At 39.7% G+C, this 26,850-nt stretch overlaps 1 protein-coding gene across 1 annotated transcript; it reads left to right on the top strand.

The window, feature by feature from the left end:
- Positions 1-670: 670 nt before the first annotated feature.
- LOC101612641 (binder of sperm protein homolog 1-like) lies at positions 671-26,850 on the top strand. The gene is made up of 6 exons (XM_045134218.1): positions 671-800; positions 12,560-12,580; positions 15,393-15,422; positions 18,187-18,318; positions 18,735-18,800; positions 26,825-26,850. Exons 1-6 carry the CDS (start codon positions 686-688, stop codon positions 26,848-26,850), a joined length of 390 nt encoding a protein of 129 aa, XP_044990153.1. The 5' UTR covers positions 671-685.

Genomic DNA, 26,850 nt, shown 5'->3' with positions numbered 1-26,850 from the left:
TTCACATCTCATTTCCTATCCCTTCCCCACTCCCTGAACCTGCCCTCGATGTCTGGCCTGTAGAACAATTCTTGTAGAAGCCAGTATTTTAAAATTCTTTATTCTACATTTCCTAGATGAATTTCTTAGATGAATGTATTTTCATCAGTTCAGGTTTAATACTTCAAAAAATATTTTAATGTATGAACATACTGTAATTTTGTCACGTTTAAGTGGATAAAGCTTTACCTAAAGCATAGATATAGATATAGATATAGATATAGATATAGATAGATATATGCACATACACATATACATACATATATACATATACATATACATATACATATACATATACATATATATACATATATATACATATATATACATATATACATATATACATATATACATACATATATATATATATATATATATCCTAAAGCTATAGGTTGTTATAGCTAAATCCTGGTGTCAGAGTTGGGTCATTTCCCCCCACCCCTACAGTGATCTGTTGGTCAGAGAGGCTCATGGGGACCCCCAAACAATGCACACCCTTACAAATCACACGCACCAGAACTAGGTGGTGAGACCCTATTGCTCAAGATGCCATAGGCTGTAGTTGCAGGACTTCGAGGAATCCAGCTGGAACTGAGGTGTAAACCGTGTAAACCGCCTCCCTCCTGGCTAGCTGTCACAGTGCTAGATGGTGCTGCTAGAACTGCTGAGGAAAAAGCCATCAACAGTGCAAACAAACAACGACCCGCAAGCTACAAAGTCATCAGCCAGGCAAGATGTGCCTAGGGGCGCAGTAGCGGCATGTAAGTCACGGGGTTAATCAGTTGCTCTCTGTTGGAGGTGAGGCTCGCTCCGTGGGAGGGAGCTCACGTCTGCACTTTTATATCTGCTCTTCTTTCTATCTGCGATGCTTCTCCCACCCAGCAGACATTTGCAAGGTTTTCTGCTTTCTTTCAGCTGTCAGGAAATTTTGTGCAAAGACAAATGATCAAACAATATCAACACATTTGTTTATTTGAGAGAGAGAGAGTGAAAGAAGGGGAGAGAGAGAGAGTGAGCCAGGGCTTCTAGCCACTAAAAAAGAACTCCAAGTGCATGCACCATCTGGCTCACATGGGTTCTGGGGAATTGAACCTGGGTCCGTAGACTTCACAGGCAAGCACATTAACCACTAAGCCATCTCTCAAGCCCATTTTTAATTTCATATACATATACATACACACACACACACACACACACACACACACACACACACACACACACACATATATATATATATATAATTTGTGAGAGAGAAGCATATAGGGAATGGGGAAAATATCATATAAGTGAAATTGATTGGTGTTCAACATGTTATTGAGTCTACTTGGATCAAGTCATCATGGTTATTAATAGAAAATATGTTGGAGGGACTTCAAGACAATTATTGAACCATAATATGAGCTTGAGGATTCAGTCATCCGTGTCTGGAACATTGAGCGGAAGACCAAGTTAATCACTGAGCAGTGGGAAGTTCACATGCTTGGAGAAGCCTTTGTACTAAGTCTTGGGGTAGCTAGGACCGGCATACTGCCCCTGTCACTCTTATGTTGGCTAGCAGCCAAGAGGGTGCTGTGGCTTTGGGGAACAATCAGACATGGGTGCAGTTTTCTCAATCATTAAGTGAGAAAGAAAATACCCACCAGAGGATCTTATGATGTATATGACAGATTCTGGAATAACTACTTTAGGAATGCCACCGAGACACACAAGCATTATGTATGGGGATAGGAGAGAGAGAGAAGGTTTGCTACACCCTCCCAACTCTTTGCTAGCTGTGGCTCCATGTGTGTACCCCTTCTTTACAGATAGCTACACCTTTGTTAATTCATTAACCTCAAAGTTCATTTCTACTTTATGCCTTGAGAAGGAGATTCAACTAATTAGTCCTGTTGCATGAAGCTGACCTCTGAGGAAAAACACACACACACAAAACACCATTGCCATTTTTTCCCTTTTGTGAGAGACACTTGAGATTGGCCCTGTTGGCATTCCCCCAGAGAAGAAGTGAGGTGCAAAGAGTCTTCAGACCCTCACCTTAGATCTCAGTTGCCCCCTTTCCCAGCTATATGCAATGATGTGTATGGTGTCATGGTCTGGGAGAGAGAGAGAGAGAGATGGAGAATGGGCACACCAGGACCTCCAGCCACTGCAGACGAACTCCAGATGCATGTGCCACCATGTGCATCTGGCTTACATGGGTCTGGGTATTGATCATGTGTCCTTAGGCTTCATAGTCCAGCACCTTAACTGCTAAGCCATCTCTCCAGTCCTGACCCTTATTACTTTCTGACCCTGGCAAAGTTGCTTCATGCTTCGGAGCTCACTTAGTCATCCACTAAAAGAATCCTAAAATTTTAAAAAAAGAAAAGGGCTAGAGAGATGGCTTAGTGGTTAAGCGCTTGCCTATGAAACCTCAGGACCCCAGTTCAAGGCTGAGTTCCCCAGGTCCCACGTTAGCCAGATGCACAAGGGGGTGCACGCGTCTGGAGTTCGTTTGCAGTGGCCGGAGGCCCTGGCGTGCCCATTCTCTCTCTCTTTCTCTCTCTCCCTCCCACCCTCCCTCCCTCCCTCCCTCCCTCTCCCTCTCTCTCTCTGTGTGTCCGTTGCTTTCAAATAAATAAAAAATTTTTAAAAAAACTTTAAAAAAAAGATTCCTTTCGCTCTTCCACAGAAAATGACTCTGTATTTGAAACAGAGCAGCACAGATATACTACCTCCCTGACCAAACACACACGCACACACACACACACACACACACACACACACACACACACAATCTGTCTTCATGCATTCCTTGAATTTCTTAACAGAGATAGAAATCTCCCTAGATCCTCTTCCACCACTTCTTCCTGGCTTCCCAACCCTCACCCCAGGAGCCACCAGCCACCTATGGCTCTTAAACTTGAAATGTGGTGAGTCCACATTGCTCTGTAAGTGTAAAATGGTGTATTCTGAAAGCAAATGTCAAAGAATGGGAACTATCTCATTAATATTTTTTACTTCATAATGTGTTGAAATAATATTTTTATTTATTTATTTATTTGAGAGTGACAGACACAGAGAGAAAGACAGATAGAAGGAGAGAGAGAGAATGGGCGCGCCAGGGCTTCCAGCCTCTGCAAACGAACTCCAGACGCGTGCGCCCCCTTGTGCATCTGGCTAACGTGGGACCCGGGGAACCGAGCCTCGAACTGGGGTCCTTAGGCTTCACAGGCAAGCGCTTAACCGCTAAGCCATCTCTCCAACCCTAATAATAGTTTTGATATCATGGGTGTCATGAAGTAAATTGCCCCTGTTTCTTCCTTTAAGTTTCTGAAAACACATATACTACCTCATATTACATTCCTAGGGAACCAGGAAAACATCCTTGTTACAGAAACCCTCAGAGCTCATTTCTCTCATGTTTTCCCATTTCTGTACCGTTAGAAGAGAGTCCATTTTGGTCCTAGATTTTTCTTTCTCTTCCCACATATTGTAGCAACTTTAGATTGTCTGAGAATTGGCCAAATGCTATCATTGACTCAGGCCTGTCAGTAGACTAAGACAGTGACCCCACCAAGGAGATTACTAGAGCAAGGCAGCTTTGATAGAATCACTTGTGGTGAATTATCAATGTTCCAAGATAAGTTAATACTTAACCATGAGGCCAGTGGTAGATTTATTGAATGTTGCAGAAACTAGAGTCAGAAAAAAATTAATAAGCAGATAAGAACACACCTTGGATATTGAACTACGAGGAGCTGGAGAAGTTTCAGTAATGAAGACCAAGAATCCTAAAATTCTCTTCCTTGAGGAAAATACAAGAGAAGTGAACTCGATTTCTGAAATTCATTGATTTGACCACACTTTCATTTATTTTTAGTCAATTGATTAATTTTTGACACAGGATCTCATTCTGTAGCCTGGTTGGACTCAAGCTCACAACGATCCTCCTGTCACAGCCTGTCAAGTGCTAGAATTACAGGTGTGAGTCACCACACCCAGCTTTCTTTTGATTTTTAAAAAGTATATTTAATTTAATTTATTTATTTGAGAGAGAGAGGGCAAGAAAGAATGGGCACACCAGGGCATATAGCCATTGAAAATGAGCTACAGACAAATGTGCCACCTTGTGCATCTTGCTTAAGTGGGTCCTGGAGAATCAAACCTGGGTCCTTTGGCTTTGCAGGTAAGCACCTTAGCCACTAAGTCATCTCTCTAGCCCTGTACTGATTTTATTTTATTTATTTATTTATTTTTGGTTTTTCAAGGTAGGATCTCACTCTAGCCCAGGCTGAACTGGAATTCACTTTGTATTCTCAGGGTGGCCTCGAACTCATGGAGATCCTCCTACCTCTGCCTCCCAAGTGCTGGAATTAAAGGTGTGCGCCACCACACCCAGCTGTTCTGATTTTTAAATGATACTCTACCGTACTGGGAGTTTGTAAAGTGAATCCTTTCCTTAGTCTTTCAAGATTGACACAGATTATAGCCAAATCTAAACAGGACCCTTCGGGCTTATTGATGAGAAAATTGAGACACAAATGTGCTAAGAGACTTGTTAAAGCCACAGAGTAAACACGTGAAGAATGGGGCCTGAGCTGGTGAGACAACAGTCACCTTATCACCATGTTCTCATTGCCAAGTCTTGGATGTTTCCAGAATAAGAAGCTCTGAGGTTTTGGCTTTCTCACACAGCGCCCCCACCAACCCATTATCTTTGTCTTTACATCTTTATCTATAGCTCATTAGTTTGCTTGCTGTATCTTAGACTCACCTGTTACTCTCATTCACCATATCTCTTCTCCTCTTCCTCTGTCCCTGCTTCCTTTCCCTTCCTCTTTAAATTTCTCTCTGTCTCCCTCTCTCCTTCCCTTTCTCACCTGACTCTATCTTCTTCTGATTTTAGTGTCTTAGTGTACATTATATACATCATCATATATATTTATATATATATATATGTGTGTGTGTATGTGTGTGTGTGTGTGTGTATAAACACACACACATATATATGGTATCATTCTCCATCTCTGCCTCAGTCTATCTGTATACCATCTATTTCTAGAAATTCTTTATTTTAAAATAGACTATACAGTGAGATTTCCTGGAACATTTTTAAATACACAGTACAGAATGGCAGTTACTCAAATGACACAAAAATATGAAGATATGAGATGTGAACCCTGATGCACTATTGACAAGAATTTAAACTAATACAGCTATTATGGAAAACAATACAATGCTTCATCAGGAAAGTATTAACCAGAATTGCCAGGTGATCCAGGAGTCCCACTTATGGGTAAAAGTATAAAGGAATTGAAACCAGTATGCCCAGAAGGCATCCAGTCCTATACTTACAGCTGCACTATTTAAATCACTAAGACATAGAAGCAGCCTACGTACCCATCACTTGGTGAGTGGGTACAGAAAATGGCATATGTACGGAATGCAGTATTATTCAGCCTTACAAAGAGAAGAAATCTTGTCATTTGAGACAGCATGAGTGAACTTTGAAGTCACTATGTTATGTGAAATAAGATAGACACATAAGGGCTGGAGAGATGGCTTAGCGGTTAAGCGCTTGCCTGTGAAGCCTAAGGACCCTGGTTCGAGGCTCGGTTCCCCAGGTCCCACGTTAGCCAGATGCACAAGGGGGCGCACGCATCTGGAGTTCGTTTGCAGAGGCTGGAAGCCCTGGCGCGCCCATTCTCTCTCTCTCCCTCTATCTGTCTTTCTCTCTGTGTCTGTCGCTCTCAAATAAATAAATTAAAAAAATTAAAAAAAAAAGATAGACACATAAATTCCACATGGATTCACTTATATGAAGACTCTAAAAACCACTGAACACATTGAATCATAGGAGTAGACGCAGATGGTGACACACACTTAACTCACAGGAGCAGTAGAGTCAGATGGTGACAGTCACCTGAGGCTGGGGAGGGAGGTTATGAGGAAAGTGAAAATATTGCCCAAAAGATGTGAAGGATTTGGCAATCTATGGCACAGAATAGTTAAGTGCTATAAATAGTAATGTATGCCAGTCATAGTGGCACATACCCCGTAATTTAAGCATTCAGGAGACTGAGGCAGGGGTATGTGCCACTATGCCAAGACCAACCTGGATACACAGCAGAATCTTGTCTCAAAAATGCATTGTAGGTATGGAGAGAGAGATTGCTTAGTGGTTAAGGCGGTTAAGGCTTGTGAAGTATAAGGACCCAGGTTCGATTCTCTAATACCCACTTAACCCAGATGCACATGGTGACATATGCATCTGGAGTTCATTTGCAGTGGCTAGAGGCCCTGGCACACTCATTCTCTTGCTCTCTCTCTCTCTCTCAAATAAATAAATAAAATATTTAAAGAAACACTGCATATTTCGTTGTAAAACATATATAAGCCTGTGTGGCCTCCATGCATATGTGTTTGTGTGTATGTGGGCACACGTGGGGCAGAGTAAGGGCATATGAGGCAGAAGAAGAGATGCAGATGAATAAGGAGGAGGAGAAAGGAGAAATGGAGGAGGAGAGGAGAGGAAAGGAGGAGGGAGATGAGGAGTAGAAAGGAGGAGCCGGGCGTGGTGGAGCACACCTTTAATCCCAGCACTCGGGAGGCAGAGGTAGGTGGATCGCTGTGCGTTCAAGGCCACCCTGAGACTGTATAGTGAGTTCCAGGTCAGCCTGGACTACAGTGAGAACCTACCTCGAAAAATCAAAAAAAAAAAAAAAAAAAAAAAAAAGAAGAAGTAGAAAGGAGAAGGGGGAGTAGAAGAGTAGAAGACTGGGTAAGTATAGAGGAGGGGTAAGCAGAGGAGGCAGGGAGGAGACAAAAGCTGTGATTGGTTCCCAGGTTTGTAAGATCTTGACCGTGAGCTGACTGACCACCATTCCTTGAAAGGAGGAACATGCCTCAGCCTGTGGGTCTTCTGTTGGCTTGCATCTGCTTCCTTTTCAGCTTGGTCAGCAATAGAGAAGGTGAGGAGTACTGTGACCATGGACAGGGGTGGCCTTCTGAAGAAATGAGACTTGCACATCTAATATATATGCAATCAAATTTGAGGTGTTGTAGAGGGGAGAGGCCACCCAGATTCGTCAATTTCTATATCTCCTAGCTATTTTTATGCAGGAAACAAGATCCACCAATAGACTTAAAAAGTAAAGGGGACAAAGAAGATAATAAAAAATTAAATTAAGTATTCTAGTAAAAACAGAAAGATTTAGCAAATAAAAATGAAAGGATGTGAATAAGAGCTGGAATAGTCTCCTGACAGAAGTCATACAACCTGATAACCAAGTGTCTCTCTTCACTTTAATATATTTTAAAAGCCTTTTAAAAAAGGTAAAATAAAACTAGAGATTTATATAAAGCTTTCTTAATTTTATTACCAAAATCCTATTGTCTTTAACAATTGTAAAGTGTCAATTTAAGAAGGGCCTTTTTTCTCCATTCATGTTTGGTGAGGACTGTGCACAGTTGTGAAACTATTGCTTTATGGAATGGCCAAGGATAAACAATCATCATTCAGAGATAAATATTTAAAATTAAGGGAAGAGAAGGAAAGGAAAAAGAAGCACTTGATGGATGACTATTGCTTTTATATCAACTGCGATTTCTATTTCATATTTATTTGAAAAATTACACTCTTTTGCCTTGGCCACAGGTTTATATATATACATTTAAGATAGTATAGAGCATGCCAGGCATGATGGTGCACACCTTTAATCCAAGCACTTGGGAGGCTGAGGTAGGAGATTAGTTATGAGTTTGAGGCCATCCTGAGACTACACAGTGAATCCCAGGTCAGCCTGGAGTAGAGCGAGACCCTACCTTGAAAAACAAAGCAACAAAAAAGATAGTATAGATAAGTCAAGGAGATATGAAGATGTTCAAAAGACTTCTCAACCTTCAGTTTCTTGCCTCTTGGATTGTGGATGCCTTATTTTTCCACATAATATCTCTGCCATTTAGAGCATCATTGTCAATTTCTCAAAGGGAATAAAGCAGAGAGTAATATCCCATTGCTTGTGGACACCTCTTAGCTGGTGTTTCAGATGTCACCATGCTGTCCTGCATGTGGTCATCAGAACTGTATTGTGTATTCAGATATCCCTGTGGACCTCTCATAAATATTTACTAGGTGCCCATTGTCTCGTGGTGTTTCATTTGAGCCACTGAGGTGCACATGATAAGGCATTGGTGCTGACTGTACTCAATACAGGCCATAATGACTACGTTACCACCGCCACCAGCTTGCAGGTAATAACATGCAGTCAGGAGGCTGGAGCATTGTGATTTCAAAGAATTTAGATTATGAGAAGCATTGCATTTTGGCATTTTGGCAGCAGTGGTGTTGTAGGTACAGAGGGCGGAGACAAAATGTCAGGAATACCTTCACTCCATGATACACAGACTGCTGGGACATCATGCTAAAACTGTCTTTAATTCTGGGATGAAAAGGACATGTGATTAAATTGGAAAGACTTCACAAAGGTCTAGGTTGAGTTGTCTTGTTCCAGAGGTACAAATCTGCTATAAACAAAATTTAATTTCTCTATTTCCAGCTGTTGGGTGGTTTGACAGACTACATGGAAGTGGAGTCCTTTTTAAGGACCAGCCAGAGGGACTGAAACTGCCGTGTTCTTTGGACACTAAATCTTGGGGTTGTCTTTGTTGATAACTAATACTTCTGTCTCCTGTGGGGTAGAACTGCCTGCAGGTCATTCGTTTAATTTCAGAAAGTGTGGCTACACTATGAACCTCGCGATACAAAGCCAAGCCTTTGTTGTTGTCTGGGTATGGAGTGGGTGATAGCTTGGCGTTCTCAAACATCCTCTCTGGTCAAGAGCTAAAGAATCCCCTTGCTTCCTATGTCTCATCCTGTTCCACTTTAGGTAATGTCTTGCAAGTCCACTTCCCTTTCTGTCCTTTTCGGGTTGCAACAGGGCTTCTCTGTGACACCAGACAAGGCTCTTGAGCCTCAGATGTCTTTTGGTTACCATCAGAAGCAGGATAATCATGATGCCTTGTACCTCTCAGGATTGTTGGAGGAAGAGGACTGTTCTCATGACATCATTGTTACTGCAATTGTTACACTGCAAATACTGTTATAGTTTTTAAATTTTACCTTTATTAGTGCATATTTATTATACAGAGTGATAAGTTTCATAATGACATGTTCATCCAAGGGTATCATCTCTTTGATTGCATTCAAACTCACTATCTTTTCTATGCCTCCTTTCCTTCTTTGCTTCCACTAGTTCTCTTTCCTCTTCCTAAATGACACCTCTTTCTACTTTTATTTAACACATATCTAGGATCCACATGACAGAAAATACACACACATACACACATATATGTGTGTAAATATATATATATTTAAGTTTTTTTTTCAGTTTTTCAAGGTAGGGTTTCACTCTAGTCCAGGCTGACCTGGAATTCACTCTGTAGTCTCAGGGTGGCCTCGAACTCATGGCTATCCTCCTACCTCTGCCTCCCGAGTGCTGGGATTAAAGGCACACACCACCATGCCCAGCTTTATATATGTATATATAGAGAGATAGATAGATAGATAGATAGATAGATAGATAGATAGATAGATAGATAGATATAGATATAGACATAGACATAGACGTAGATATAGATAGATATAGATATTTGATTTTTCCAAGTAGGGTCTCACTCTAGCCCAGGATGACCTGGAATTCACTATGTAGTCTCAAGGTGGTCTCAAACTCATGGTGATGCTCCTACCTCTGCCTCCCAAGTGCTGGGGTTAAAGGTATGTGCCACCACCATGCCCAACAGAGAGAAAACATATTTGATTTCTATCTTTCATTGCACTTAATTAAAGAGGCATCATAAAGATTTAGATTTAGAGCCGGGCATGGTGGCGCATGCCTTTCATCCCAGCACTCGGGAGGCAGAGGTAGGAGGATCACCGTGAGTTCGAGGACACCCTGAGAATGCAGAGTGAATTCCAGGTCAGCCTGGGCTAGAGTGAGACCCTACCTCAAAAAACTAAAACATAAAAAATAAAATAAGGTTTAGATTTAGTAAAGACTAGGCATATTAGTCCACTTCTCATTGCTGGGACAAAACAGCTGATCAGAAGCAACATAAGGATATAAAGAGTTTATTTTGGGGTCATAATCTCAGTGGAAAGTTTCATCATGGTGAGGGAAGCATGGCCAGCCTGAGAAGGAAGCCTGTGGCTCATCTTCACATCAGCATGGAAGAAGTAGAGAGAGCATGTCTGGCTTGGGCTGTAGCCCCTCAAGGCCTTTCCCTAGTGACACCCTTCTTATAGCAAGACTCTACCCTCATGGTGGTTCCACAATCTCCCCAAACAGTGCCCACCAACTGGGAACTAACTGTTTAAACACACTGAGTTTATGAGGGAGGTTTATTTCTCAAAGTTAAACCACCACACTGAGTATTCCTTATGCCAAGTGCTTGGGCCTCCAAATGTTTCATATTTTTGAATGTATTTTTGAGTATTTGCATAAACATACTGAAATATCTCGGGGATGGGACCAAGACTAAGTGTAAACTTCATTTATGCTTTATAAACACCTTACCCAAAAGTCTAAAGATAATTTTGTAACATATTTTAAAGAATTTTGTGCATGAAACAAAGTTGCATGGCATGGAACTTTCCACATGTGTCACCATATAGGTGGATATTGTTTACAATCATGGAAGTTGTTAATTAAAAATAAATAGTAGCCAGGCGTGGCGGCGCACGCCTTTAATCCCAGCACTCGGGAGGCAGAGGTAGGAGGATCGCCGTGAGTTCAAGGCCACCCTGAGACTGCAGAGTTAATTCCAGGTCAGCCTGGACCAGAGTGAGACCCTACCTCAAAACACCAAAAAAATAAAAATAAAAAAATAGTAAATAAATAAAAAGTAAGCTAAAATTTTGTATTTTAGAGTATTTCAGAGTTTGAATTTTTGGATCAAGCTTTCTCAACCTGTAGTATTCGCATAGCAAATCTGACTGATATTAGTCACTTTTTTGTTGCTGAGTACTTGACAAAATCATGTAAGAAAGGCAGGGTTTATGTTAGTTCACAGTCTGAGGGGTAGTCTATTACGGTAGTCTTGTACGGTCCCCGTGGCAGGAGCATGCCATGGGGCACACTGCCAGGACTCAGACAGAGATGGGTGCTGGGGCCCAGCTTGCTTTCTTCTTGTCCTTCACTCTGAAAACCAGGATCATGACACGGTGCTGGCCTCATCCAGCATGAGCCTTCCCGTGAGCTAAAACTCATCATCATAAATCCACCCCAAGTAAGTTTCCATGGTGACCCTAAACCCAGTCAAATTGGTAAAATTCACAATTTGCCATGATGACTTCTATACATTCCTTATGTAAGTGGAATCATTAGGCACTGGTTTATTTAGGATAGTGTCCCCAGGTTCATTCATGGAAAATGAGTTTTCTAAGTCTAAAAAACATTCCCTGTTTGCATATAACACTTTATTTTATTTATTTTTATTTTTTTATTTATTTATTTGTTTGGTTTTTCAAGGTAGGGTCTCACTGTAGCTCAGGCTGACCTGGAATTCACTATGGAGTCTCAGGGTGGCCTCGAACTCACGGTAATCCTCCTACCTCTGCCTCCCGAGTGCTGGGATTAAAGGCGTGTGCCACCACGCCTGGCTCTTTTTTTTTTTTTTTTTTTTTTGAGGTATGATCTCACTCTAGCCCAGGCTGACTTGGAATTCACGACATAGTGTCAGGGTTGCCTTGAATTCACAGCAATCCTCCTACCACTACCTCCCAAGTGCTGGGATTAAAGGCATGTGCCACCATTCCTGGCATATATAGCACATTTTAATCAATCATCTATCAGTGCTCCATTTCCTACATCCCATTCATTTCTTATATACTAAAACAATATCTTCTCAGCAGCCATGAGATATTCCAAAGACTGTAAATTAGACTATTGGCCTATTTTTGTTAAAAATCTTCAATGAATTTCTCACATGTTCTCTGTTCCACCTACTTCAGGATGATATGAAAAGGGAATTAAAATCCAGATTCTTGGGCTTTATCCCAAATCAGTTGAGTCTGAATTTTTAAGACTCCAATCTGTAGGTAAGTTCATTACTAATATTTGAAAGTTTCATTTAAAGCAAAACAAAAATTAGAAATCATACACAACACTACTGGAAATAGGCAGTATTGAATGTTGATATAGAACCTTCAAACTGGATATTTTAAAAAAACTTGTTTATTTATTTAGAGGAAGAGGCAGATGGGGAGAAAGACAGAGAGAGAGACAGAGAGAGAGAGAAGAGAATGGGTGCCTCCAGCTATTGCAAATGAACTTCAGATGCATGTGCCACCTTTTGCATCTGGTTTATGAGTGTCCTGAGGAATTGAACCTGGGTCCTTTGGCTTTTCAGGCAAGCTCCATAGCCACTAAGCCATCTCTCCAGCCTGAGAATTTTTAGTAGAATGGAATTTGGGGAAATGTTTTCTCTTTTAAATGTTAAATCTAGTGAAATAATATTTGTTCCAAATTGTGTCTTTCAGATGATTTTCCACCAACTGTAGGTGAGTTGATTGAGAAAACAAAACTTCTATAACAGCTTCTTAAATTCTGCAACAAGGGAGGTCACTCAATACTTCTTTTCCTCCTATTAAGAAATCATATTTTTCACAAAATAGTATTTACATGTATAAGGCAAAGCAAGTTCCTATTTAAAAGTAGTTAAGGATTGTTTTAACAATATTTTTTGAGTGGCCAAATGTGTAATCATGTACAATTCAAGCTTTTATTTTCTTAATAATTGAATATTAAAGAACACAATGAAATAGAACAATACATTTTCTTACCTAACAATAAAGTTTAAATTTTCTGTATCTTTTTATGCCTTCATCTTTGATAATTATTGAATATGCCATATAGCTTGTTTTACTTTTAAATTCAGTTAAGCTTGATATTTTAAAATAAATTTCTATTTTTTGAGCTAATATATCTATGCTTTAGTGAATGAACATTCCTGTTCTTTTCTTTAAAAAAATTAACTTAGGGCTGGAGAGATGGCTTAGCAATTAAGGCACTTGTCAGCAAAGCCAAAAGACACAGGGTTGATTCCCCAGTACCCACAAAAAGCCAGATATTCAAGGTGGTGCATGCATCTGGAGTTTGTTTGCAGTAGCTAGAGGCCCTGCTATGCCCATTCTCTCTATATGCCTCTCTCGCTGCCAAATAAATAAAAAATTAATTTAATTTATTTTTTCCATTTAAAAATTATTTGAGGCCAGGCATGGTCATAACTCATGCCTTTAATCCTAGCATTCAGGAGGTGGAGGTAGAAAGATCTCTATATAGTGAATTCCAGGTCAGTCTGGGCTAGTGTCAGAAAGCCCAAATAAATAAATAAATAATGAGAGAGAGAAAGAGAGAATGAGAATGGGTCCACCAGGGCCTCCCACTGCTCCAAATGAACTTGACATGCATGTAGCACTTTGTGTGTCCGGCTTTATGTGTGTACTGAGAAATCCTACCCCGGATGTCAGGCTTTAAAAACAAGTGCCTGCCAGGCATGGTGGTGCACACCTTTAATCCCAGCACTCGGGAGGCACAGGTAGGTGGATTGCTGTGAGTTCAAGGCCACCCTGAGAATACAGAGTGAATTCCAGGTCAGCCTGGGCTAGAGTGAGACCCTACCTTGAAAAATAGAAAAGCAAGTGCCTTTAACCATTGAGCAAACTCCTCAACTATACTTTTTTTTTTCCCATTTTTGACATACATGTGTGTCATGTATTTGATGCGTTTTGATCTTATTCTCCCCCATTAACCCCACAGAACATTCTCTTTCCCATTAACAGCTTTCGTCCCCATTAATCCTCATCTTATTTGTATGCCTCATTTTTTAAACCCAGTGAGTTCAGTTTGTTATGCTTATGTGACCATGGGTGGAATACTGTGCTATGGGGCAGCTTACCGGCGGCTATGCCACCGATGAACTTCACTCCCCCATTGCCTGTTGTTACTTACACTGCGCGTGTGAATCTATTTTTTTAAATTTGTATTTGTATATGTATGTGTGGGGTGTGCATGCTTGTGTGAGCGGGGCCACACATGTACCATGGCAAATGTGTAGAAGTCAGAGGAAACCTTTTGAGTTGGTACTTATCTTTTCCTTTCTCCCCTCCCTCCCCTTCCTTCCTTTATCTTCCTTCTTCCCTCCCTCCCTCCCTCCCTCCCTCCCTCCCTCCCTCCCTCCTTCCTTCCTTCCTTCCTTCCTTCCTTCCTTCCTTCCTTCCTTCCTTCCTCCCCTCTCTCCCTCCCTCCCTCCCTCCTTCCTTTCTTCTTTCTTTCTTTCTTTCTTTCTTTCTTTCTTTCTTTCTTTCTTTCTTTCTTTCTTTCCTTCCTTCTTTCTTTCTTCTTTCTGGATCTTAGGTATCCAGATTGTCCTTGAACTCACTATGTAACTGAGGAGGATTTTGGAATCCTGATCCTTTGGCTTCCACTCCCAACTACTCAGATTATAGGCATGAGTCAATGAGTCTGGCTGAATGAATATTCTTTTTGTTTTACTTTCTGAAAACTTTTAAAATTTTTATTGAGAGAGAGAAGAGAATGGGCATGCCGTGGCCTCTGCAAACAAACTCCAGATCCATGTGCCACTTTGTGCATCTTGCTGTAAGTGGGTACTGGGGAATTGTTAGGCTTTGTAGGTAAATGCTTTAACTGCTGAGCCATTTCTACAGCACATGATTGAATATTCTTAACTGGAATCTCATTCTAACTGAAACCATGAAAGCACAGTACTAGTTAACTTGATTGAAGGTGGGGGAGGGGTGTCTCCTAATATATGTGATATTATAAGAAAGAAAATCCCAAAACCTCTTTTAAATAACAAATATTAAAAATCATTCAAATTTAGCTTTGTGGCTAGATATAATATAAACATCATAGCCAGTAGGTTTTCTCTATACTAGTAAGAACCAGCTAGATATTGGCAGAATAGGAAAACAATCTAATTTACAGAGATAATGAAATGTACTTTGAAATTGAACCATTTAGATATGTGTAGCATTACTAGAGTGCTGGCCTAGAACCTATCAGTGTGGAGCAGGAAAAATGGCTCAGTGGTAGAGCGCTTGCTTAGCATACACGGTGCTCTGGGTGCAATACTGGGAATCAAAAAGGAAATGTGTAGGACTTATGCAAGTCAAATTAGTTCTGAAAATACATCATGCAAAATCTTTGACATAATCCAATAACTGTATCACTTTTCCTCAAACTGGAATTTTGTTATTAAATGTCATTTTATATAAAAGCCTGTTTTAAATTTTAAGAATGGTTAACTAAATTATACTACAAGCTTTTATTTTCTTTTATTTTCTTTTTCAGATACTATGATTTTATTTCCAGAAATAGAAAGTAAGTGGATCAGAAAACTTTCACTATTTAAGTTATCTTCCTTTTGAATTTTATAGAAAAGAGGCAATTAGTTATTTTGCTCCTTGTAAAGTTTTCTTTTGCTCTCTGCTCATAAAGCATACTGTTAGTACTTTATAAATAAATAGAAGTGTAATTCACCATGATTTTCAACAGTACTAAAAGTTTGTTTTCTTTCATTTCTTCCAGTACAGTAGAGAGTATAAGATTTTAAAATTCATATGGAAAATCACACAATAGTGATTAGGGATATTGTGAATCAAATAGCATCTGGGTAGTAACACTTTGCTATTTACTAATACTCTGAGTATTATTATATAAGAAACATTGTTCCAACATTGGAAGAGCCAGATAACAAGTGACGTTTTGTGATATTCATTGGGTCCAGAGCCTGCTCAGTTGGCACCATTTTATCCTATTTCTCTAATATTTCAAGGAAATTGGCAGACAATGTATAATGTATCCTGGAATATACTAGACTTTAACACATGATATAAACTGTGTCTATATAATAACAAATGTGCATGAAATTTGTTTCATGATTAATGTGTCATTATTGGCTGTCTATTTGGGAGAAAGTGCAGTTACATAACTCTTTTCCATCCTATATGTACATGGATGATTTACTGTGGTTTCATTTACAATGGAGAATTTAAATGTAGTAAATGTGGAATAAATTGTGACTTTGTATCAGTGAACATGAATCAACATTAGGAAAAGGGAGCTAGAGCTCCAAGTTTTTTTTTTTGTTTTTTTTTTTTTCTTTTGAGGTAGGGTCTCACTCTAGCTCAGGTTGACCTGGAATTCACTATGGAGTCTCAGGGTGGCCTCGAACTCACAGTAATCCTCCTACCTCTGCCTCCCAAGTGCTGGGATTAAAGGCATGCACCTCCACACCCGGGTCCAGGTTATTTTGAAAGAGCTAGAAGCTGGCTGGCTGCATCCTGTGCAGATCCTGTGCAGGTAACCACATGTGGCATGCGTTCATGAGTGAGTTGTCATGTTGGATTCCAGAGTTCCACAACCCTCCTCTCTACGCTCATTGCTTACATTCTTTCAGTTCTGTTTCCAACCGTGTCCCCGAGCCCTGGAGAGGAAGATGTGCTTCCTCATTTAGGGCTGAGCACTCATTAGTCTCCTATGCTCAGCGCTTGATCAGTTATGACGCTCCTCGTTGACTGCCTCCTAACTGTCAATAAAACAAAGAGCTCTTCTGGCTGGCTGGCAGTAGCACTGACCCCTGGGTATAAAGACACATACTTCGAAGTCAGTTTGATAACACATATGCTTAACAATATGGCATAGCACATTTTTTCTAGGGCCTACATTCTCCACATTCAGGAGCGTTTGACCTGGTTTCATTCACAGATAGGACAGGGGCTTGGGAGGCCATGCCCCTCCCTGATGAGGTAATAACCGTTCAAGTTTGCTGGGTAGGGGGAGTCATTTTCTTCCATGGCATAGCCACGGGTAAGAGGAGAGAGGAAGGAGTGAGTGAGACTGAGAGGAATGGGGGGGGGTGGCAATGTAAGGTATATATGATTAAAAATGTATGAAAATGCCAAATGAATAAAAATTCATATTAAAATACAGCTAAATGATGTGTTAGGTTAGAAATTCAAGTTGTGAGTATAAAGTCTGATTCATTTTGAGGCATAGCAAAAAATGCATGCATATGTGTGTTGCATTGTTTATGTTAATGTATATGAATGTATGTTTTTTACGTATGCTCTATAGTTATTTGTGTCATAAACAACACATATAATGTATTTGATGGATGTATACATATATATGTATATATTAACACATATGTGTATATATATATATATACATGTATATATATATACATATATATCCCTTCAGTATCTATGAGAAATTATTTCCAGAAATACTACAGCTACCAAAGCGTGAAAGTACCCAAGTTACTATAGAAAATGAGGTAGAATTTGCATATAACCTCCATACATACATCTTCCCATACACTTTAAATCATCTGTACTATATTCATGAACCGATTCTACTCAAATAATTATTATCCTATTTTAGGAACTAATGATTAGAAAAACATCTCTATGTATTCAGTGTGGACACAATTTTTTTCTGAGTACTTTCTATTTTTGAAAGGATATTTTATTTCCTTAAGAGAGAGAGAGAGAAAGAAAGAATGGGTAAAACAGGGCCTTGGGCCACTGCAAATGAACCCCAGTTCTGTACACCACTTTGTGCATCTGGCTTTATGGGAGCACTGGGGAGTCAAACCTGGATTTTCAGGCTTTACAGACCAGTGCCTTAACCCCTGAGCCACCTCTACAGCCCTGTAAATACTATTTGGATTTAACTAAGTACATACACGTGGGACCCATGGGTGTGGGGAGTCAACTTGGAGAGAGAGAAGAAAGGGAGACAGAGTGTTTGAAGAAAAGTAATACCTAGGTAGGGGAGGCTATTCTGGGAGTTAAAGTCCAACATTCATTTTTTTAGGATTAGCTTAGATCTCTGAAGCTCAGACCAATAGTACATCAGATTGTTTCTATTACTTTGACACCTCTGGAAAATGTGGGGCAGTGGTATAAACCAAAAATCATTGTCATTGGAGGCCCAAGAGCTCGGCTCCTGTGTGGTACAAGCTTAGTGCAGGCACAGCAGCTCTGGTCTCAGGGAGGCCGCAGCTCTGAGGAGGAAGTCACTTTTTAACATTTCTAATACACACAGGCAGAGACAAAGGATTTTTTTTTTTCTTCCCTAGATGGTGTATGTGTTTTTCCATTCTGGTATAGACATGAACGGTTTTACGACTGCGTCAAGTTCAATGCGAAACACAAGTGGTGCTCGTTAAACAGCACTTTCAAAGGATACTGGAAGTATTGTTCTCAGGCAGGTAAGTGTCTGGCCCATAAATTTTACAACATGGAAAATGACCTTGTCTTAGGGGCCTCTGTTTGGTGAGCTACACAAGAAGTCAGAATCCAGAGCCAATTCAGTTGTGAAGAGTTTCTGACAATATGGAAATTACATCATCACAAAAAAGATGTATTGGGATAATTGTGACTGTATTGACTTGAAAGGAAACCTGCTGGTGTAACAATAAGGAGGTGTGGGACTGAAAGCTCCCACCAACCTTTCCATAGTCTTTTTGGTGAAATAGGTCTGAGTAGATGGTGCTGTGGATGTGTGTGTGTGTGTGTGTGTGTGTGTGTGTGTGTGTGTGCACGCATGTGCGCATGCTCATGAGCGCACACACAAGCTGCAAAGAAGAAAGGACTCCTCTTCCCTCTGACCCTCTCTCTCTTTCAGACTTTGCTACGTGTGCATTTCCTTTCTGGTTCAGACGCGTGATCTACTGGGAATGCACTGAAGACGGTGAGGTCTTCGGGAAAAAGTGGTGTTCACTAACTCATGATTACAACAAGGACCACATCTGGAAATATTGCTCGTGACAGAGAGACTTGTTAGGGGAGAGCATGGAGAAATGTAATCATCTTGTCTAGAAAGCACCTATAGTTAGTTGTTGGGGGAAATGGAATAATCTTCACTAAACAGGCTTTTCTTTACCTTCTGAGATGTGAGTTGAAAGTGCTCTGATTATAGATTTAATAAGGACTTTTAAAACCTCTTTTAAATTTATTTATAATTATAAGGCCTTTGAGAGAGAGAGGAAGAGAGAGAGAATGGGTGTGTCTGGGCCTCCAGCTACTGCAAACAAACTCCAGACCTATGCGCCACCTTGTCCATATGGCTTATGTGGGTCTTGGGGAATCAAACATAGGTCCTTTGGCTTTGCAGACAAGTGCCTTAACTACTAACCCATCTCTCCATCCCTTAATTAGGATTTTAATGGTGGGTTATGGGGTTTTAACATGGAGACCTTGTATTTTTGCCCTCAATATTTTTGCTTGCTGTGTAAAATGAAACCCTTTAAAAAGTCAGTGCATTGGGATAGAGATATAGCTCAGCAGTTAAGGCACCTGTGTGCGGAGCCTAATGACCTGAGTTTGATTTTCCCACTTCCCATGTAATGCCAGATACACAAAATTGAGCATGCATCTGGAGTCTGTTTGTAGTAGCTGGAGACCTTGGCATGCCCGTTCACTTTGTCTTCTTATATCTCACTTTGCTTGCCAATAAATAAATAAAATTATAAAGTATAAGTACATAAACATTGGGTTATAGTGATACGTAGTTTCATCACTTGTCACAAATGGACCACTCAGATGGAGAGTATTGATAATAGGAAAGGGGATGTATGTATGGGGCATGGAGAATAAGGGAAATTTAAGTTAATTTCCACTCAGTTTTTCATGTGAACTTAAACTTGGTAAAAAATTAAGTCAATTAAAAGTTCATTTTGACATAAATGAAAGCAAAAAAGACACCAAAATAGAAGAGAGAATAGTTGGAATGAAGAAGGTATTCAATCAGTTCTTGGTCTTTTGGCTGAGATCAAATGTAGAAGAAGGGGTTCAGTAGAATGGAATTGGGATAAAGGAGACAGTATAAGTTAATAGTTGAGGATTGTGGTCAGAGAACAGTATGTTCAAATATGAAAATTATCAATAAAAAGTTATTCCTGAGGATTTCCGAGTAGATGGGAGCCATGCCAAACCAGCCTAGGGAGGGATTCAAGCAAAACCCCAGCAAAATACACTCTTCTTCTGAAAAGTGAAGGAGAATAGGTTATTCTTGGACACAGCAGAGAAGCCAGAGAGACCAAGTCCCACCAGAAAGGCAGGAAATGGCCAGAGTCCCACTGAGGCCCTAGCAGCCCACCATCTTCACACACCACCTGTGCAGTCCCACCAGACATGCCAGGAGGCAGCAGCAGAGACCAAGCAACAGATTTTTCAACTTCATCAGCCTTCTTGAAAAGTTAAGAAATCTGAAGGAAAGACAGCTGAGATCAACTAAAGAGCTACTGAAAGTGTAAGCAACTCCAAAAGTCTGAACTCTCTCATCCCCACCATCAGAACCTCAAAGCCCCAGCATTCGGCCCCCAGTGGCAGCCCAACCAGCAGAGCTGACCAGAGGTACAGCTGCACAGCACAACATGGAGGGATCAAGGTGGGCACACAGCACTGGAGAGATTGGAAGCTGCCCCAAAAAGTAACAAGGCTGACAAAAAAAAAAAAACAGGTACACAGACCTACACTGCAAAAGCTAATCTCTCTTTCCTTGTCAGGGCAGGTTATGGGGTATATATTCTTGGTTGGCTTTACCAGTTTCAAATAGCCTGTATTTGGGGGTTGAATATTATTGCCTTTGATGCTTTCATATATACAGGGCCTTTGTTTTTTGCTTCTGTCATTGTAAGGGGCAGGGTCTGATCCAGACCCAGGTTGACCTGGAACCAAATTCAGAACAGAAATCTCTAACTCCTAGCTGACAAGATTAAGGGTGTAGAACAACACACACCATTAGGGATTTTGACTTTATATGACTGTTTGTCTTAATCTCCACAATTACATACTTTGTGCTGGTTTTTATTGGTTGTGCATGTTACTTGGCTGAAGTTTAGAATTTGCCAGTATATTATTCCACCAAGTCCACTAGAATACTTGCTTAGCAAACAAACTCAATACCTAGGATTACTTCAGTGGCTTGATTGGGGGACAGGAGCTACACCTGGCACCTTGAACTCATATCCTGAGGGTATATAGAGGTGGATTGCCACATCTGGGAACACTGCAAATAAGTAGAAAACCCAAGCAAAAAATCAATTCTGGATGCAAAAGTCGCTACAATATAATATAAGAAACTCAAAGAATCAAGACAACACAGTCCCATCAAAAACTATAAATCCATCAGAAATGATCACCAATGAGACTGTTTTAGATGAAATCTCTGACAAAGATTTCAAGAAAATGATGGTATCTATGCTCCAAGAAATCAGAAAAGAAATGAAGGGAATCAAAGAAGAAAACAAAGGAATTAAAGAAGAAAACAAATTTCTGAAAGAGAATGCAGGAAACCAGCTTAATGAAATAAAGAGGACATTACAAGACATGAGTAAGGAAATAGAAATACTGAAGAAAAAACAAGTTGAAATCCTGGCTCTGAAGAATACAGTCAATGAAATAAACAACTCTGTGGAAACTCTTTCCAGTAGAATGGATGAAGGAGAGAACAGAATATCTAAACTAGAAGACCAGGTGGCAGATCTAATACAGTCCAACAAAGAAAAAGACAAGCTAATAGCAAGGTATGAATGTCAATTTCAAGATATCCAGAAGACTATGAAAAGATCAAACATAAGAGTTCAGGGTATTTTAATCCAGAGGCTTAGTAGGTGTTTTCAACAACATCATAGAAGAAAAATTTCCCCAAATTGGGAAAGAAATGCCAATGCAGATACAAGAAGCTTTTAGAACACCGAACAGACAAAACCTGGAAAGAACCTCTCCTCACCACATCATAATTCAACTACTAAACACACAAAGAAAATATATTGTAAGCAGTTAGAGAGAAAACGGAAGTCACCTACAAAACAAGCCCATCAGGATCACATCAGATTGCTCAACACAAACCTGAAAAGCCAGAAGGGCTTGGAATGATGTATTCCAGGTTCTGAAAGATAACAACTGTCAATCAAGATTACTTTATCCTGCAAAGCTATCAATCAAATTGATGGAGAAATAAGGACATTCCACAACAAAAACAGGCTAGAGGAATTTATGACAACTAAACCAGCTCTACAGAAAATACTTGATGGAATTCTTAATGCTGAAGAGAAAGCAAAACACACACAGGAGGAAATAGAAAAAAAAAACAACCCACACTCAAGTAACAGTTAAAACAAATGAGTAAAGGGAAAACAAGAAACACTACAAAATAAGAATGGCGAGAATGTATGCATACCCTTCAACAATAACTCTTAATATCAATGGCCTCAACTCACCATCCAAAAGACACAGGCTTCAGACTGGATTAAAAGGCAGGATCCAGCTATTTGTTGCCTCCAGGAAACTCATCTCTCAATAAAAGATAGATACCTCCTTAGGGAGAAAGGGTCAAAAAAGGTATTTCAAGCAAATAGGCCTGGGAAACAAGCAGAGTTGCTATCCTAATATCTGACAGGATAGACTTGAAATTTATGGCTCTAAGTGCCTATGTTAAGAAATTAGAGAGTTCACAAATAAACAAATAAACGATTTAATGCTTCACCTTAAGGCCTTGGAAAAAGAAGAGCAAGGCAAACCAAAAATCAGTAGATGAGAAGAAATCATAAAGATTAGGGCAGAAATTACTGAAATGGAAACAAAAAAAGAATCAATGAAACTCTAAGAGTTGATTCTTTGAAAGAACAAACAAGATTGATAAATTTAGCAAATTTGACCAGACGAAAGAGAGAAGAGACAAAAATTAATAAAATTAGGGATGAAAAAGGAGCCATTACAACAGACATCAATGAAATTCAGGCAATTATATGGACATATTTTAAGAATATATATGCCTCTAAGTTTGAAAATCTTAAAGAAATGGATGATTTCCTTGATTCATATGACCTACCAAAATTAAATCAAGATGGGATAAACCATTTAAATAGACCTATAACAAGTACAGAGATCCAAGCAGTTATAAAAATCTCCCAACTAAAAAAAACACCCTGGTCCAGATGGATTCACTGATGAATTTTACCAGACCTTCATGGAAGAACTAACACCAATGGTTCTCAAACTTTTACATGAAATAGAAAAGGAAAGAATTCTACTGAACTCCTTCTATGAAGCCCCAGAATCACCCTTATATCAAAACCAGGCAAAGACAGAACAAAAAGAGAAAATTACAGACCAATCTCCCTCATGAACATAAATACAAAAATTCTGAACAAAATATTGGCAAACAGAATACAAGAACATATCAAAAGGTTTATTCAGGGCTGGAGAGATGGCTTAGTGGTTAAGTGCTTGCCTGTGAAGCCTAATGACCCTGGTTTGAGGCTTGATTCCCCAGGACCCATGTTAGCTAGATGCACAAGGGGGTGCATACATCTAGAGTTCATTTGCAGTGGCTGGAAGCCCTGGCGCATCCATTCTTTCTTTCTGCCTGTTTCTCTCTGTGTCTGTCACTCTCAAATAAATAAGAATAAACAAAAACAATTCTTTTAAGTTCACTCACCCTGACCAATTGGCTTTATCCTAGGGATGCAGGGATGGTTCAACATATGCAAATCAATAAATTTAATACATCATATAAATGGTCCGAAGAAAAAAAATCACATGATCATCTAAATAGATGCAGAAAAGGCATTAGGCAAATCCAACATCCTTTCATGGTAAAAGTATTATAGAAACTGGAAATAGAAGGAACATATATCAACATAATAAAAAGCTATTTATGACAAACCTACAGACAACATAATACTAAATGGTAAAAAACTTGAAGCTTTTCCATTAAATTCAGGAACAAAACAAGACTGTTCACTGTCTCCATGTTTATTTAATACAGTACAGGAAGTCTTAGCTATAGCAATAAGAGAAGAGACACTCATAAAAGGCATACAAATTGGAAAAGAAGAGGTCAAATTATCACTATTTTCAGATGATATGATTCTACACATAAAAGACCCTAAAAACTCTACCAGCAAACTGTTAGAGCTGATAAACACATTTAGCAACTCAGCAGCATACAAAATACATACACAGAAATCAGTAACTTACCTATATTCAAACAACAAACATGCCAAGAATGAAATCAGGGCACTTCTCCCATTCACAATTGCCTCAAAAAAATAAATAAATAAAGTACCTTGGAATAAACTTAACTAATGAGAACTTTAAAACACACAAGTGAGAAATTCCAGGAGGCAAAAGGAAATGGAAAGGCATCCCATGTTCTTGGATTGGAGGAATCAATATTGTGAAAATGTCAATTTTACCAAAAGCAGTCTAAACACTAAATGCGATCCCCATTAAAATTCCAATGGCATTCTTCACAGGAATAGAAAAAACAATCCTAAAATTTATTTGGAAGCACAAAAATCCTCGAATAGCCAAGACTGTTTTGAGCAACAAGAGTAACGCTAGTGGTATCACCATTCCTGATTTTAAGCTATACTACAAAGCCTTAGCAACAAAACAGCATGGTATTGGCACAAAGACAGACATGTAGATCAATGGAACAGAACAGAGAACCCAGATGTCAATCCAGCCAGCTACAGCCATCTTATTTTTGACAAAAATATTCATTGAGGGCTGGAGAGATGGCTTAGCGGTTAAGCGCTTGCCTGTGAAGCCTAAGGACCCCGGTTCGAGGCTCGGTTCCCCAGGTCCCACGTTAGCCAGATGCACAAGGGGGCGCACGCGTCTGGAGTTCGTTAGCAGAGTCTGGAAGCCCTGGCGCGCCCATCCTCTCTCTCTCCCTCTATCTGTCTTTCTCTCTGTGTCTGTCGCTCTCAAATAAATAAATTAATAAAAAAAATATTCATTGAATAAAAGACAGCCTCTTCAACAAGTCATGTGGGAAAACTGGATATGTATATGTAGAAAGATAAAAATGTATCCTTGTCTTTCTCCATGCACAAGAATCAAATACAAGTGGATTAGAGACCTTAATATCAGACCTGAAACTCTAAAATTGCTAGAGGAAAAGGTAGGGGAAATATTTTAACATATTGGCATAAGTAATATCTTTCTGAATATAACCCCAATTGCTCAGAAAATAAAACCACTAATCAACTACTGGGATCACATGAAATTACAAAGCTTTTGTATAGCAAAGGACACTGTGAATAGAGCAAAGAGACAACCTACAGAATGGGAGAAAATCTTTGTTAGCTACACATATGACAGAAGACTAATATCCAGAATATATAAAAAACTCAAAAAAAAAAAAAAACAGAAAAATAAGAAATCAAACCACCCAATCAAAAACTGGGCCATGGAACTAAATAGAAAGTTCTCACTGGAAGAAATACAGATGGCATATAAACATCTAAAAGAGTATTCTACATCCTTAGCCATCAGGGAAATGCAAATTAAAACTACTTTGAGATTTCATCTCTCTCCAGTCAGAATGGCTACCAACAAGAAAACAAATGACAATAAATGTTGGCAATTATGTGGTAAAGGGGGAGAAGGGGACCCCTTCTGCACTGTTGGTGGTAGTCTGGTACAGATATTGTGGAAATCAGTGTGGAGGTTCTTGAGGCAGCTAAAAACACATTTGCCATATGATCCAGCTATAGCACTCCTAGGCATATATCCTAATGACTCTTCTCACTACCTTAGAGATACTTGCACAACCATGTTTATTGCTGCTCTATTCACAATAGCTAGGAAATAGAATCATCCTAGATATCCATCTACAGATGAATGGATAATAAAGATGTGGTACATACACATAATGGAGTTCTATTCAGTGGTAAAGAAAAATGAAATTATGAAATTTGCAGTGAAATGGATGGATCTGGAAAGATTATACTAAGAGAGGTAACACAGGCCCAGAAAGCCAAATGTTGCATGTTCTCTCTTATATGTGGATCCTCGCTACAAATGTATAGACTTGTGTGTGATCTGGAACCAAAAATAAGTAGCAGAAGCCTGTAAGCTAGCAAAAGGCTATAAGGGAGGGAGGAGAGGGAAGGTCTAAAGGGGATGGTATTGTATATATGTAAGTAGAAGAACAGATTACAGGGAGGGGAAAGGCCTAACTGAGGTCAGGGGAAGAGATTGTATAAAAGAAAGGTGTGTGGGGGGGGGTTCAATCAAAATTCAAGATATTCTGAATAATACATATGAAAATCTACTGTCTTGAATAATGGCACATCTAGAAGTTATAGATTGTTACTAGAAAATTTTCAGTGCCAGGGATGGGATACCTTCCAGTGAGTTGTTGGCCAGGGAGGTCCCTGTTGCCTCCAATACATTATAGGATATTCCCAAAGCTCTTGGATTCCCATAAGAAAGAGATGGGAAGACCCTATTGCTGAAGACATCACAGGCCTGAGTGGCAAAGTCATTGAGAAATCAAGTTGGTGCTGAGCAGAAAACCTTCTCCCTGTAGTCCAGCCAACTGAAAGCTAGAAAAAGCTGCACTGTATGCAGTCTTAGGAGACACAGAAGTCATTAGTGGTGAAAACAGTGGACACTGGAAACCTCAAGTTTGGCCAGACAAGCCAAATGACTGAACAAATGCAATAGTGGTATGTCTGCTCTGGGGGAAACCAACTGCTCTCTAATTGGATTGAAGGCTAACTCTATGGGAGGGAATGCATGCCTGCTACTGAAAACCTAATCAAAAGCCTATGGCAAGGGAGGTCATGAGCCTTAGGGATATAAAGCCTGATCTTGTCTGGATAAATGTATATATTACTCTCACCAAATTGCCCTGAAACACTACACTTAATGTTCATACTCATATGTTAATGCTACTCTCACTTCTGGTTACAGAAGCTTCACTTTGCAGATGGGGATGA

The sequence above is a fragment of the Jaculus jaculus genome, chromosome 14, assembly GCF_020740685.1.
Source record: "Jaculus jaculus isolate mJacJac1 chromosome 14, mJacJac1.mat.Y.cur, whole genome shotgun sequence".
Classification (NCBI taxonomy): Eukaryota; Metazoa; Chordata; class Mammalia; order Rodentia; family Dipodidae; genus Jaculus; species Jaculus jaculus.
This window is presented reverse-complemented; position numbering and strand designations above follow the sequence as displayed.